The sequence below is a fragment of the Coloeus monedula genome, assembly GCF_965178545.1.
Source record: "Coloeus monedula genome assembly, chromosome: 6".
NCBI lineage: Eukaryota > Metazoa > Chordata > Aves > Passeriformes > Corvidae > Coloeus > Coloeus monedula.
The window spans coordinates 50,199,303-50,213,781 of NC_138786.1; the positions used below are offsets into that span (position 1 = coordinate 50,199,303).

At 37.3% G+C, this 14,479-nt stretch overlaps 1 protein-coding gene across 4 annotated transcripts in view; it reads right to left on the reverse strand.

Annotated features, from left to right (window-relative positions):
- The window catches only part of DICER1 (dicer 1, ribonuclease III), a 67,612-nt gene that overhangs the window by 16,723 nt on the left and 36,410 nt on the right, over positions 1-14,479 (reverse strand). For 2 of the 4 annotated variants that reach the window (XM_082283970.1, XM_082283969.1), the window contains exons 11-22: positions 13,651-13,783; positions 12,513-12,755; positions 12,261-12,415; positions 10,815-10,947; positions 10,291-10,366; positions 9,047-9,186; positions 3,906-4,085; positions 2,848-3,061; positions 2,613-2,766; positions 946-1,128; positions 546-651; positions 272-447 (exon numbers count right to left, since the gene is read on the reverse strand). In XM_082283970.1, the coding sequence (XP_082140096.1) occupies positions 272-447; positions 546-651; positions 946-1,128; positions 2,613-2,766; positions 2,848-3,061; positions 3,906-4,085; positions 9,047-9,186; positions 10,291-10,366; positions 10,815-10,947; positions 12,261-12,415; positions 12,513-12,755; positions 13,651-13,783 (1,893 nt within the window). Of the gene's footprint in view, positions 1-271; positions 448-545; positions 652-945; positions 1,129-2,612; positions 2,767-2,847; positions 3,062-3,905; positions 4,086-9,046; positions 9,187-10,290; positions 10,367-10,814; positions 10,948-12,260; positions 12,416-12,512; positions 12,756-13,650; positions 13,784-14,479 lie in introns of those variants that run through there. The other 2 variants (XM_082283971.1, XM_082283972.1) reach the window with 2 other exon arrangements.

Sequence of the window (14,479 nt, forward strand, 5' to 3'; positions counted from 1 at the left end):
ACATGAGGTTTGTTACCAAAAAATATTAGCACAGAACGAGAAGACTCTATGTGAACATACACGTTTAAAAAGAGCCACAGCTTTCTGAAAAGTACAGTGACTGCAACATGTAAGTTCACCACTCAATCAAGTATTTTTAAACTGTGTTTCCCTGAGAAGTGACACGAGTTAAACAAGAGTTACCAGTTTTGTAATTCATGCAGTAATAGTTAAGTTTCCACCTTATAAGTCAGATATCATATTGAAAAATACCTATTGAAAAAATACATGCCTGAAATCTGCAGGAAGTGATTTAACCCCTACACCAGCATCAGTGGCTGTTTGAGCTCTTAGTTCCTCTGCTGTCAAAAGGCAGTGCAGGCGGTAAAGTATGCTGGGAAGGCAAACTGCTTTTCTCCACAATGATGCTGGAATAGGATGTATAGCACAGAGCTCAGGAACCAGTATCTGGGAGAGGAGGGGGAAAGAAAAGAATTTTCCTTGTAAAGGTAGCCACCAAATCACTATTAAGAGAGTCCACTTGAACTAGATGCTTCTGTTTTTACCTGTTTATTCTGCAAACTTTCCCACTTTGCTTTCCTCTTCTCAGCACTGCTTAGTGGAAGTGCTTTTCCCTTCTGATTCAAATGGCGAGGAGTCAAAAGATTAAGTCTAAAAACCATGTGAAAATACTGTGATGTAAGTACATAATTAATGAATAGAACTTGCTACCCTCAGCTTTCTAAAGTTTCTTAGTACTCAATGCACTGTGAAGTGGCAGCACCATTACCTCTAGGAAAAAATGGACACAATTTATAGTTCTTGTTACACAAGCACCTCTCAAGAAAAAAAACAGTAATTATTTTTGGAAGACACAAGCCCTCAGCTTTACCCCATATTTTAAAGGAAAAAAAGGCACTTTACTGTCAAACTACAAACATCAGACACAACTATGACTGTTGTTACCTTGAAGATGTGTGGTCCACATCCAGCAGTGGCTGGTTAAGATTGGTAAGGTCAAGATTGTACTTTGTTTTATAATATTCTGCAAAAGTTTCATATTCAGGGGAAGGGAATTTACTGAGTGGAGTAAGATCAGTGTATACATCAGCTACGTAGAATCGATGAGGCTGATCAAAATTTCGATATCTAAAAAAAAATAATATTTTGGCATTACAGTAAAGCTTTTGTTAAGTTCTTCATGTTCTAACATGGTCAGGAGATAAACAGTTAAATAGTGCACTTGAGATTTTTGGTTTAGGAGGGTTTTTTTTGTTGTAGAAATCATTTATCTAGCTAACTCAAATGCTGAATGAGAAACGTGCTTTAAGACAAAGATGAATAAAGTCAATCTACAATCTGTGAAATTCCCTCTACAAGATAAACATTTAAATTAAATGGAGGACTTAGGGTCTTCCGTATGTAATAGAAAATAAAGCTCTGTACAACAGTAGTGCTACAAATGACAATTTCTTAATTCAAAACACCTAACAATTAAGTTTGATAATTTGGCTTTTTAGCATCTAGTCTCCTATGTGGTATTCTACATCAGCAGAAACTGAGTTCCTCTGTATACAAAGATTGTACTACCTTATGTCTAGACTGGCATTTTAACCAAGTCATCCTCCAGATCAAGTTAAAATACAAAACCTCAAATATACAGCAAGATGAATTCACAAGCCTTTCAAGGACAGTGACATTCTTGTATTACAGGCAGAATATTAAATTTGAAACCAGACTGCTACAACATCTTTATTGTGGCTACCGAGGCTCATTGGAAACTACGGTGATAAAGATGCCCAGAAGATAATAATGATAAAAAAAATCATGAAATCAATATTCAACAATTAGATTTGCATATTATTTCATATTTGGATATGCTGCATCATTTTAGTTTCTACTGAAATATCTAAATAGAAACTCTAAACAAGTAGTATCTCTAAACAAAATTTAAACATAATTAATGAGACTTTTCAGCTTCTTTAAAAAAAAAATAAAGTCTGAGGCCAAAAAACAAAGTTTAAACCTACACTTATTCTCACTATATATTCAGCAAGTACCATTGTTTACAATATACTAGGTATAACACAAGCCAGTTAATCCATAGGGAATAATTAAGCCTCCACAAAGCCCAACAGTTCTGGAGAACTTTTGCATATCCAGTACCTAAAATGCATACCACTCAATATAAAGATTCTATTAAATGGTCTTTATCACTTGTAATTTTCCCATCTACCAACATGATACCTTCCTTTAGAGGCCCTTGGTGTGCATAAGCAGTAACCGGAGAACAGGACTCCTGTGCAATCTTCCAAACTAAAACTGGTTTTAGTAGGCCACTTCTTGATGAAGTTGCAGTGTTTAATCAGAATACTATGTAAGTTTTCTGGTGAGCTCTACTATTCTTTATAAAAAGGTAATGAATCTTGGGATACCTAAATACTTAAATCCTATTAATATAAGATTACCTATTGATTAAAAAAAATCCTTGAATTATTTGAAACACAACCAGATACCTTCAGACTAACAGCATACAGTTCTTAAAAAGCAATTCTGCTGCAGATACTAACATGCCCTTATTCAAGTTTGTATAAATACAATAGGTACATACCTAAACTATGTAGACTACTCACCGTGGAATGATAACTGCATCCTGGTAATCTTCTAACTTGAAAATAAAAGGCATTTCTTTTGTATACTGTGTACTGGGAATGCCTGTACGTGCCTCAGATTTCTCAATGTCTTCCATAAACTTAAAGTCAATGTCCAAAGTGCTGGAGTCATCAACTTAAAAAGGAAAATGCATAACTCAGTTTTCTAGGCTGAACTTTTCTGAGAAGTTGTAAATTACAGAAGTTTTGTTCTTACCAACATTAAGAGGTAGAACACAATAGGCTGAATCAGCTTCTGTAGGCTTGAACTCTAGTGCAGGTTTCTCAAGACGAAGAATATGTGAAAAAATGTACTGGTGGAGTCGTGTTATCAGCTCAAGCATTTGCAGAGACAGAGTAAAACCAGATTTCTTAAGCTCAATAGATATTGTAACCTCTCCAGAGCGAGTATACACAGGAAAGTGAGGAATCTAAACAAGAACAAAACCAAAAGAAATCACAAAAGAAAATCCAAAGTGGGATTCCTCTACAGAGTACTGTCTGTTTAGTTCAGGTGTTGAGGTAATGCTTGCCTGGCCCTACAGCAAATTGGATCAAATAGGACCAGAATTTTGAACTGTGATGACATTCAATTACAAATGAGACTCTGAAAGTTAAAGAATGACTGATCTGGCTTTTTTAAGAGTTCTCCTCGTGTTTTACAGCTCTTGTCTTTATAAAAGCTAAGTAGAAAATGAAGTGTTTTCTCTTATGAAGGAAGAAATGTGAAAACCAGCAATATTCCTGAAATGTTTTCTTATGTGGACAACAGAAAATACAATTTGAAAAAAATCTTCCTCAGCTGAGTCTCACCAACAGAAAATGCCTATTAAAAATTTTCCGAGGCAAGAGGTGCCAATTTCAATTAACATGGCCTACTTTTCCTGCTGCTGCTGCAGACTAGGAATGCTGAGAGGACTTGTTACCATAGCTTTTGTATAGATAAGGTAGTGCAGTGCAGGCCACCTCTGTAGCTGGTATGTCTACTCCTATCATACCTCATACAAAGAGGAAGGACATCTTGAATTTGCCAGCGCAAAATACTAAATTTCTAAACCAAAAGTTTGGCAATAATAGAATAGATTGTCCCATCCCTGAAGACAGAAAATGAAGTGGTGACTTGACTGGATGGATAGTGTTGCTTATTTTCTGGAGGTTACTTGATATAAGTATCATTTACAGTCACTTCCAACTGTTCAGTCTGGGGGTGGGGAGTAAGAGGAAAATAACAGGTTGTAAGGCATGCAGAATAAGGAAAGGAAATAGATTCCTTACTTGAGGTATAGGTTTGGCTGTCAATATGCCAAAACATCTTGTTGTATCCTCAGGAGGATATAGCTTTCGTCTTCTGAAGTTGAGCTCGTCAGGTAGAGGAGTCGTTAATACCATTCCTATTACATACAAGTAACAGGGCTGATCAGGTTTGGGATAACTATCCCTCAAACACTCTGGAATCTGAAAAAAATCAAAAAAAGAAAAAACATTTACATGATAAACATCAGCAAAATTCACCTAATTATTATTCTTTGAACAAGTCCTCTTACGTTTATTTGGAAACACATTGCTAAAAACAAGGAACAAAAAAAAAAATTAATTCAGGCTCACGTAGTGTTTTCTTTATCAAGCAAAAATATTTGACCAGTAGCCTGGCATGAGATTTCCTTCATCTTCAGTAGGTGAGCTGGGGGACGGAGGGTGGCTTTTCATAAGAAGATTTACCAAAATTCTAAAGTAGACTTACTAATAATCTGTCCTATGGGTCCACATAAAGTTCCTGTAACTTTTCCAGTACATTCTGGATCTCAAATGTCTGCCCTCAAAGTTGAAGATGCCTCTTCACGCAGAATCATTCCCTCAAATAAAGGCGTATTTGTGGTGGGTGCTTTTGGATATGCCCAGCCTCAAAAGATTGCTAAGGTAAGGTGCTGGTTGCTGGGGAAGGAGAAAGCAATTGGAACTCTAATAGTTTTGGGACACTTCTCTACAAATCTATTAGGACTGGACCTCCCAAAGGGAAAGGTGTGGACTGATGAAGAAGGCAAAATACGGACTTTTGGGAAAGAAACTCACCATCTATGCCTACTAGGTGCTGCCTCAAATCTTCCTCCCTCCCCTCCCTTCTAAGCAATATCAAGCCTTATCCCTTACCCTTGGGACCAAGTACAGATCACCCCAGTTACTGACTACTTGAAGAAGAAAAGGGTAGTGATTCCAGCACATTCTCCCTATAACACTCCAGGCGTGGCCAGTTCACCAAACAAATGGCAACTGGAGACTGACTGTGGACTACTGAGGCCTTAATGCAAACATAGGAGCCCCGAGTGTCGCAGTCCTAAACACAGCTGAACTGACAGCCATCATAAAAGAACATGCACACAAAATTGTGGCTACCACTGGTATCAAAGACGTGGTTTTCATGGTTCCCCTACAGGAATCAGACTAGGAACGTTTTGTATTTACATGGGAAGGCCAGCAGTATACTTGTACCTGCCTCCCACAAGGACTCAAACACCCACCCACAATGGCACACCATGCTTTGGCACAAGAATGGTCACTTATTCCTCCCACAGCAGGGGGACATAAATAGTATATAAATATATAGTATATAGAAGTATATAAACACATTGACAATATACTGGTGGCAAGAGATGAAACTGAACCAGTTCAAATGACACAAAAGGGCATTACTGAACACCTAAAATCTCAATAATTGCAAGACCTCGGTACACTTTTCTATGGAAAAGAGTGAAATGAAATTTGACCTCCTTTCACAATGAGGCCTTACAATTCTTAATTTTTGAAGCCAACACCCATCAGTCACTAGGCCTTATAAATCCTACTGATCCCCTACAGACTAGGGACTTGCCATTCCAGGACTGTCCATACATTAATGGCAGCAAGGGCCAGATGATCGTCCCTGGCCCATTGGATTTTACTCCCAAAGCTTTAAGGGACTTGTGTATTTGTTGGGGACATCCCTCCATAAGACTGGAAAAATCAAGATGAGCACTGTAATACTACCAGATCATGCCTTGCTAGCTGATGTGGGATCCTCATTACCATTTCCCAGTTCAAGGTATCCCATTAGATACTAAGCCAAAAATCCCTGTTCTGATTTTAGAGAGAAAACCAATTGGAAAAACACCAAGTATTTAGCTCCCTGAGGAATGGCCTGGGGCTGATCCAACGGGAAATTTTTATTCACACTTGTCACTGCAATAGCATGCTGGACTAAGGTATGGAGTCAGAATCCCTTCCCTTTGCCCCAAGCGCATCTTCAGTTTTACTAAAATGTCCAAAACGCACCAATACCGTAGCATCCCCATCTCCGAAGCAACACAAAGACCGGAATGGCAAATTAGTGGGATTAAAGTTCCAAATTATTATACCACCAGACACACAGTATCACTGATGCCCAAAAACGTCTTCACCCTTTATGTTACTTTAAAAACGCATCAGTTTGTACTTGAAAATATCACTTGGCAATTGAATTTATTGAGTAATTGGACACAACATGCATTTGGAGAACTTAACACACAAGTCCAGCAGGCTTGCAAAATGACTTTACAAAACAGATCAGCCCTAGACATGCTATTGTTGAAATAAAAAGGAGTATGCAGAACATTGAATTTATCTGAAACTCAGCGTTGCATTACAATCTGTGATGCCTCATTCTCCATTGAGGACGCATCAGCCAAGATGAAAGAAATAAGTGATCAAGCTGGAGAACTATTTCAATCTATGCAAACATGAAACTGGTTTGATGGATCAGAATCTAGGTCATGGGTTACTACCCTCCTAAAACCTTTAGAGCTTACAGGATGGGGAAAATGGTTAGCACAAATTAAGAGCTGCAATTGTCACTGGATTTGTATTTTTAATTGTTGGCATTAGCCTGGTTAAGTGCATGATAACACACTTAGGCATCTCGCGTTCCCCTTCTGTTCACTATACTTCTATCACCACCATGAGAGAAGAACACTACGTCCACGTTCCTCAAGGCAATCTAGAACCATGGGGTGGAATGTTGTGAACGAGTAAAAACTAAAGAATGTTTTTCCACTGCCTCTTCGAAGATCAAGGTTTGAAAATTCAAGTTTTAAATTGCTCCTAACAAAAGCTTTAGAAACTGCTTTGTTTTAGAAAATGAGGCACCCTGTTTGATAATTATTAAAATAGCTTGTAGTTGATACATCTAGCGAGCAAGCAGCAGACTTTTGATACATCATGAGAGCCAGCCAATGAACTTTATGAGGTGGGCGTGTTGTTGCCACTCTCAAAACCCTCTATAAGCAAGTGCCCAACCTGCCACAGGTGCAGCCAAATCTACATAGAGCTAGAATCTTTGCTGTCTGTGCTGTCCTACACTGTCCTGTGAGGCTGCTAGTGCCCCCCATTACCCCCTGCTGCCATGGCTCTTCTCCCTCACTGGCAAGCTTGACTGTTCTGGGAGAGACTTCACCAGACAAAGACACATCTCACCCGATGCAGATCTCCCCCAGTGCACTCTATAAGCCAGCGCTGGACCTGTGGTTGTGGTAGCCTCTTTTCTGTGCTTCCCATAATTTTATTCTGGGCAGTTGCCTACTTTCCGATTTTCTCTCTTTCCTTCCTCTTTTATAAAATACAAAGTTGTATTATCGCTTTGGATCACACCATTTAACCTCATTTGTGTTTTAATCTTGCTTTTGGGTATGCTTAGAACCTTCCTTTCCGCAGTAGTGGATGGAGGCAAAACATGTCTCTCCTCACTTCAAGTGGATCGAAACTAGCTTTGATGCAAATTTCTGCATTTATCCAGTAAGTCTGGAGCATGTGTTATGTCCAACCTCTTTGGAACTTAACAGGAGAACAGGGAAAAAAAAAAAAGGTAAAAAGGAAAATGTGCGTACTCAGAAAAAAAAAGCTCGACTGAACTTACGGCTTCATTAACACAGATTCTTTTTCCAGCAGAATTGTTTAAAAGTATCAAAAATGTTTTTATACACTTGGGACAAACACATAAACAATATTCAGTACACTGCCCCTTTGCCCAGGCACTACACTATATGAGTTTTCTCATTACAATTCTAGCTCGCAGATGTGAATACTCACAACAGCCACAAGCACTTTTAATTCTGATGCTCATATTTGTCACAGATGTTAAGAAACCATGCTTTATGTTTGGTAGAAGTTCTTTGCAGGTCTCAAAAATAATCCTCCTGTTTATCTAAAACTAAATGGCAATACATGTAGTCCTGGATTTTAAAGTTACACTGTAGTAAAACTATGGCCTTGGCTTAATGGAAAATTACTCTTAAATTTAATAACTACATTAAACCCAAGAGGATCTTGCAGACCTTAAACATTTGCCAAAGCTTATTTTCCAGATGTGAAAAGTTGGGACAAAGGCAAGGGAAAGTATACTTAAGATTCCCTATTAAGAAAAAAAATAACTGAGAAAGAATGATGCATCACTTGACAAATCAACTCCTCTGAATGAGATACCATAATCTTGCATTTTATGAATCACCCCTTTCCAACAACCGTTAGTGAGGTAAGAGGACAGAGAAAAGCACTTGTAGCAAGAAACATTGTGCAAAGATGCAAACTGTGCATCTTTGTGAAACGCAAAGATTATCAGATTCTGAATGAGTTACCTGTCCCAAAGGCCCTTAGACAGAACCTGTAACAACTGCAGAGGAAAAAGGAAGGTTCCAGAATAGTTGCAAAATACTCTGACAAAGCCTCTTTGCTCCATTTGCTCTTAAAGTATTTGCAATTCCCCCACAAATACCATTCAAGAAGTCCAATTTTACAAGCTGGTGCAGTTGAAACCTGTTGTAGCAGACTGTGAATACATTGCTTAACACAGAGCTATAGCTTCTTGTGTGATCCTTTTAATAGATCAAGTATAATATTAAGTATAATATTTAGAACAACTTTAAAAGTAAAAAAACCATAGAAGCACACTATTTGATATTGGAAAATTTAAACCAGGAATTATGAAATTCTGTATTCAATCAGTAAACTAAACCAAGCATCCAAAAAAAACTCCCAAACATATTTCTGTGTTTAGGCTGGGGTACACCCTTCAGTGTTCAATTATTTGTCAAGAAAGTCAATTGGGTAAAGATTTTACAGATTATTAATGCAGGACTATTTTCCTCAGTTATCTTCATACTAGGCAAATACAGCCAACAAGCCCTACAGAAAGAGTATGCTCTCTGAGCTTACAGGCATGCTTCCGAAGCACGTGGTACCATAAACTCAGGTAGCACTGCAGGCTTCCACAGAATTAGAACAGCAAAGTATTTCCACTGTAAATACAAGACTTCTAAAAAATTCTTAGCTGCTAATATTAAGAGTTGGCAATTCTGTCTTATCAGGACATAAAGCATTAGATAGAGATCCAGACAGCAGTAAGTGATACTAACAGCTTTAGGATAGCACTGTCTTCGTTTTGTAGAGCCTGGCCTTCCTGGAACACTGGTTTCTTCTTCATCGTGTAAATCAAGTTCCTCCTCATATTTAACCGTTTCTTTACCAACTGGCATCAAATGATCATCCAGTTCACCTGAATGAAAAAGTACAAAGAAATAGCATTACAAACAATCAAATCTTGGTTCCTTCATATCCTACACAGTAGATGAGATTCCTTGTGAAAACACCTCACATGTAAGGTTTTAAAATACATGGACTACTGCAAGGCTCCAAAAGTGCAACTTTGGGGAATGAGTGATAAAGACTGAATTTTGGGCAAAAATGCTAACTTCTAGTAAAAAATCTCTTAAATTTAATTTAAAAATTCAATTCTATAATGAAAATATCCAAGACTTCTTTTTGCCCATAAAAAACAATCTTTGACTGAAACACTTATTTTAAAATCACTCACATGGAGTTATACCAAGGAAGAAGGAACATTTATATTTCTCTATCATTCTAAAAAAGCAAATTACTGCTGTTGAATGTGCACTTTCAACACTGACTTGAGCCACCATCAGGGTGCCATTCTTGGATACATTTGTTGATACGAATTCAGTGTTCAAAAGGTTTAGCTCAAAAAAAAATACAAACCCCAGACCTACAATTTTTTTTTGCTTAAAAAATACATAAATACTTCTGTACTTCATCAAAAAACCTGTAACACGGAATTATCTTTAAAATGTTCCTCAGTGAAGAACATGCTCCATTATACTTACTACAAACAAGAGCTGAAGTAGTCTCGCAATATCCTATTTTTGGAACACGACTTATGATACAGTAGAGAAAGGAATAAATTTAGGGTTGCGTATTTTATATTTTGTCACAATTCACTTTAAAAACCATGTTCTTTTGGCTGTAGGATGTAGTCCCTGACCTATAATCAGTATCTTCTAGAGAACAAGACTCTTTTCCTCTATTAAGTATATTCAATGCCAAAATCTTTGTCTCTTGTACTAATGTTGCTTTTGCTGCTTAATACAAAATATGTTAAATAACAAGATTTCCCTGTAAAATTTAACTTCAGCTTACAAGGTGTAAGCTAAATTATTAAGTCCATGACCACATCACAAAACAAGGCAAGCGAAAGAAAGCTGCAATAGATGGCTACAACAGAAGGGCATGTACATCCATACCATATGCAATTTCTCAACTATAAAATATACTTTAAAAAAGAGGTTGTTTTTCCAGTTCTTACCAATTTTGTGCAGTTTTTCACAGCAAATAAGAGCTACAACTCTCTCAGCCAGTCTTGCACAACTCATTGGAGGGCCCTATAAACATTTAAATACCTCGTAAAAACTTTGGGTGATTAGCAAGTTACTTACTATATATGTTTAATTCAACACAACAAAGAATTTGAAGCTAGGAAAATTTTTGTAAAAAACACACTGATGACAGTTTTGTGAAGATATTCAGGCTTGCTTTTCTATGAAAACCAAAATTACAAGAACTCAACTATACTATTAATCAAAACCAATAAAGGACAAGTGCATGAAATAACATACAGGGAAGAATATCTAAATATTTTTGCCTTTGGCATAAACAGTAACTGATGGAAAATGGATTATAACAAAATCAGAGAGTAATCTAAAAACAGAGTACAAAAAACCCCTCTGATTTTCATTAACAACAATGAAACTAATTCTAAAAACAGCACAGACCAATTCTTAGCTCAACGTACTAATGTATTTCCATGCTTTTCCTTCCCCAAATACCTACAACAATTGAAGCTCGAAGAGGTGAGTTGATTGGCAGGTAGAGAGTAGAGTAAAATGTATGGTCAGGCAGTTCCCGGGTTTTACACTTGGGAGCCAGGTGTGTAAATGGATCACTTGGTAATCTAGCGCAGTACCTAAGTTGACAAAACATTTTATACATCATCAAAACCTGCAAATTGAAACCTAAACACTTTCCAGTGCAACCTTGCCCTACTGGTATGACTGCTACAGAAGATGGTTTCAGGCATACTGAGCACTGTAAAGGTATACTGCTGACTCATATTCAACTAACTTCTGAGCAGAAGACCTCCAAGTCCTTTCTTTATTATAAACCTGGTCTCCAGCAAGGTCACTCCAGGTTGTAATGATGCGTAAGACTATTTCCTGCCAGGTCCCAGGGTTCACATTTTGTCTCCTGAGTTTACTGCTCTCTTATTCCTCCTGTTTATCGTTCCCCCTCCTGCCTTTCCTCCCTTGTACTGACCTTCCTCTCTCCCAACTTAGTATTAAATGCAAACATGCTGATGTTAAACCGTGCTGGACCTCCTAACAGTCCAGAAATAATGCTACATATAACCAGTTGCCAAATAGCCATTTACCGTCTATCATTCATCCTTCAGATCTGACTGCTTTGAGAGGCTTTATTTACCACTCCATCAAAATGCTTTGCATCTCAAGAATTTAGCTACTAAAGTAGTACTTTGGCAATTGCATCTAAATCTTTTCTTAAGTAAATGACATTCACTGCTTTTCACAGTCAACCACTTCATGATACTGGAGATAAACAGCCCTCAGTAAAACTTGGTTGGTTTCTGCCAACCCCCTTTTCTTTATGGGCCTAAAACCTGCTGCCATGAGGACTTGGTCCATAGGATTCCATATGACTATAGTTAAATTGACTGGTCCACAGCTCCCTGGATCCTCTTCCTTGTCTTTTTTGTCCTCCTATCTCAGAGAACCTCCTCTAACTGCCATCGCTTCACAGAGCTGATATTTGACTGGTTCCCTTGGAAGCATACCATCCCATCTTGTGGACTTTTATTACTGTGGTTTTGTTTTTAAAGATGACAACAGATTGCTATTACAAACATGAATACTAGAATTGGAAGATTTAACTACAGTTTTAACAGTTCTTTATTTATTTTTAAGATTAGATTGACAAGAGCAAAAATGCAAACCTACTACATATTTTGAAGCTGAACGCTTTTACGGAAGGAATCAACATAACTACAGTTATTACCAGAGCTAGAACCTCTGGTAGGATAAATATGAAGAAAACAAATAATCCCTTCAAACCTTTGTGACCACTTTCTTTAGGAGAGAAAATTCTGTCACAATGCCTAAGAGGAAATGTGTAAAATGCCCCAGCCCATGCTTCCATGTTGTGAGACTGACTAAGAAACATTTTATTCAATTACAGGAAATAAGAAGGGAATATGCCTCTTACCTGTTTATGTGCCCAATAGCAGTGTTAATAGTAACCCTTGGACTGTTCTCATCTGGCCTCAATACATAGGGTGGAAAGACATCGTCATCATCAACAATGGGTTCAGTTTCAGTTTCATTGGCATCAACAGATTTTGAGCATTTGTTTCGGAGGATCTTAACATTTCAAGAACAGAACATGATGAGAGATTTTTCCCTTAAAACATACTACGATACACTTAAAAAAACCAGGCCCATTCCTTTGACCTCGTACCTTCTCAATTGCTTTGTATGTCTTAAGATCCTCTTCAAAACTTTTGATTTTGTCTGTATCTGCTAACATAATGTAGTTGGAAATTGGTGCTCTAGCTCTTCCTTTTGACTGCACATAGGAACGGTACTCTGTGGGCAAATCAAAACGCACCACCAAGTTGCATTTTGGTATGTCAACACCCTCTTCTACAATACTAGTAGCAATAAGTAGGTTGGTCTCATGTGCTCGAAATTTTCTAAGAACCTGCAAGAGTAATGAAGACAAATTTGACATATTAGTCCAAGATCTGTTTCCATCATGAGATTCAACAAAAGGCAGTAAAAACCAAGATGACTTGCTCAGACGCACCCAAATCTTTTCAGAAACATAACAAGACTATTTACCAGAACCAGCAGATTTCTAGGAATAACATCTGATATATGGAATCACATGTGTCTAAGAAACTACTATAACCCCTAGAAATGGAGAGGATCCCCCCAATCTACTTACAAGTTTTCAGTTGTGGTATTAAAGAAAAAAAAAAATGCTGCTTTCAGGACACCATCTTTTCCCAAACATTTCTGAGGCTGAAGCATCCTCAGGGTAGAGCACATTCTAGAGCTGGCACTTCTGGTATTTATACTATATAAGAAACAATACTAAGGAAAGGTGTGGTGTCAGGACCACAACCCAGACAGGATGAACTTTAAACGATGTAAAATCAGGTGGGTTTTTTTAATATTTATAACATTTAATGATTAACCAAACTCACATTTAGAAAAGATAAATATTAAAATCAGCTTAACTACTGAAAATGTCAGTAAGCCTGACATTCTTTACAGCAGTATTATATTACCACTAACACAATGCAGAAAAATTAGATCATGATCTGACTAAATATAAACATGATTTTACATGAAATTTTAATTTCTATTTGTGTAATGTAACATAGCAGTATCTCCAAACATGCTTTTACTGTTTTACAAACAACATCTGAATCTCCAATAAGTATGTGTATTTGTTAAAACAAAGCTGTTCCCTGGACTTCTAATGACTGTGCCCCAGACTCTGCCTGTTGGTTTGTTTTGTTTTCAAAGACACACACACACAAAAGGTTCTGAAGGTACCACCAGTTTAAATTTTTTTTTCTTGAAGTTACCTCTTCCTGTTTTCTAAATTCTACTTCCATCTGCTTGTTACGAGGCTGGTTCTTGCCAATGCCATGTCCAGTTATAAAATTGCTACTGATATAAGCCAGTTCTGGATCTTGCTTGCCAGCTTCTTTTATCAACCTAAAAATATTACACGTGTTTTAGAAGTTACACAACCCACAAAATGGAAGAAAATCTTTTGTTTGTAAGACCTATATTAAAAGGAAAAGTGGAAGCATGACAATTAAGTCATGCTAACACATAAATTGACTGCAGTCTTCTCGAAAACCTCTGTAAGGTTACCACAAGACAGACTGCATACAGAAACACAAGGAGTGCTCATGCATCAGACACATTTCAGACCTATCATGGTAAAACTAGGTATTCTGAAACCAATCTATTACTCTAAGGCTCTCTGTTGTTAAAGCACCCTACTCAAAATTACTTTGTTAATCTCTTTTTCTGTAAGCTATAGCTGATCTTAGAAGAAAGACCTGTAACTGCTTCCTCAACAAAAGTATATTTCCTCAGTATAAAATGTTAACTTTTAGGTTAAAATTTAAGATTGTAATTCTACTTAATATTAGAACATACATTCTGTTCAAGTACACTGGTGACAAAATATTGACCTGTTCTCAAGAGTCATGCTCAGCCTACCCAATGAGATGTTCACTACTTGTGAAATTAACCCAAATAGAGGACAAAATACAATTCTTTAAAAGGAATACTCAACAGGGATGTGAGGAGCATTCATGCTCTCACTTCATTTCCACTCAGTTTATTCTTTATGTTACAGACGCAGAAAAGGCTGGCTTCTGCAGTGTTCTGATTTCACAG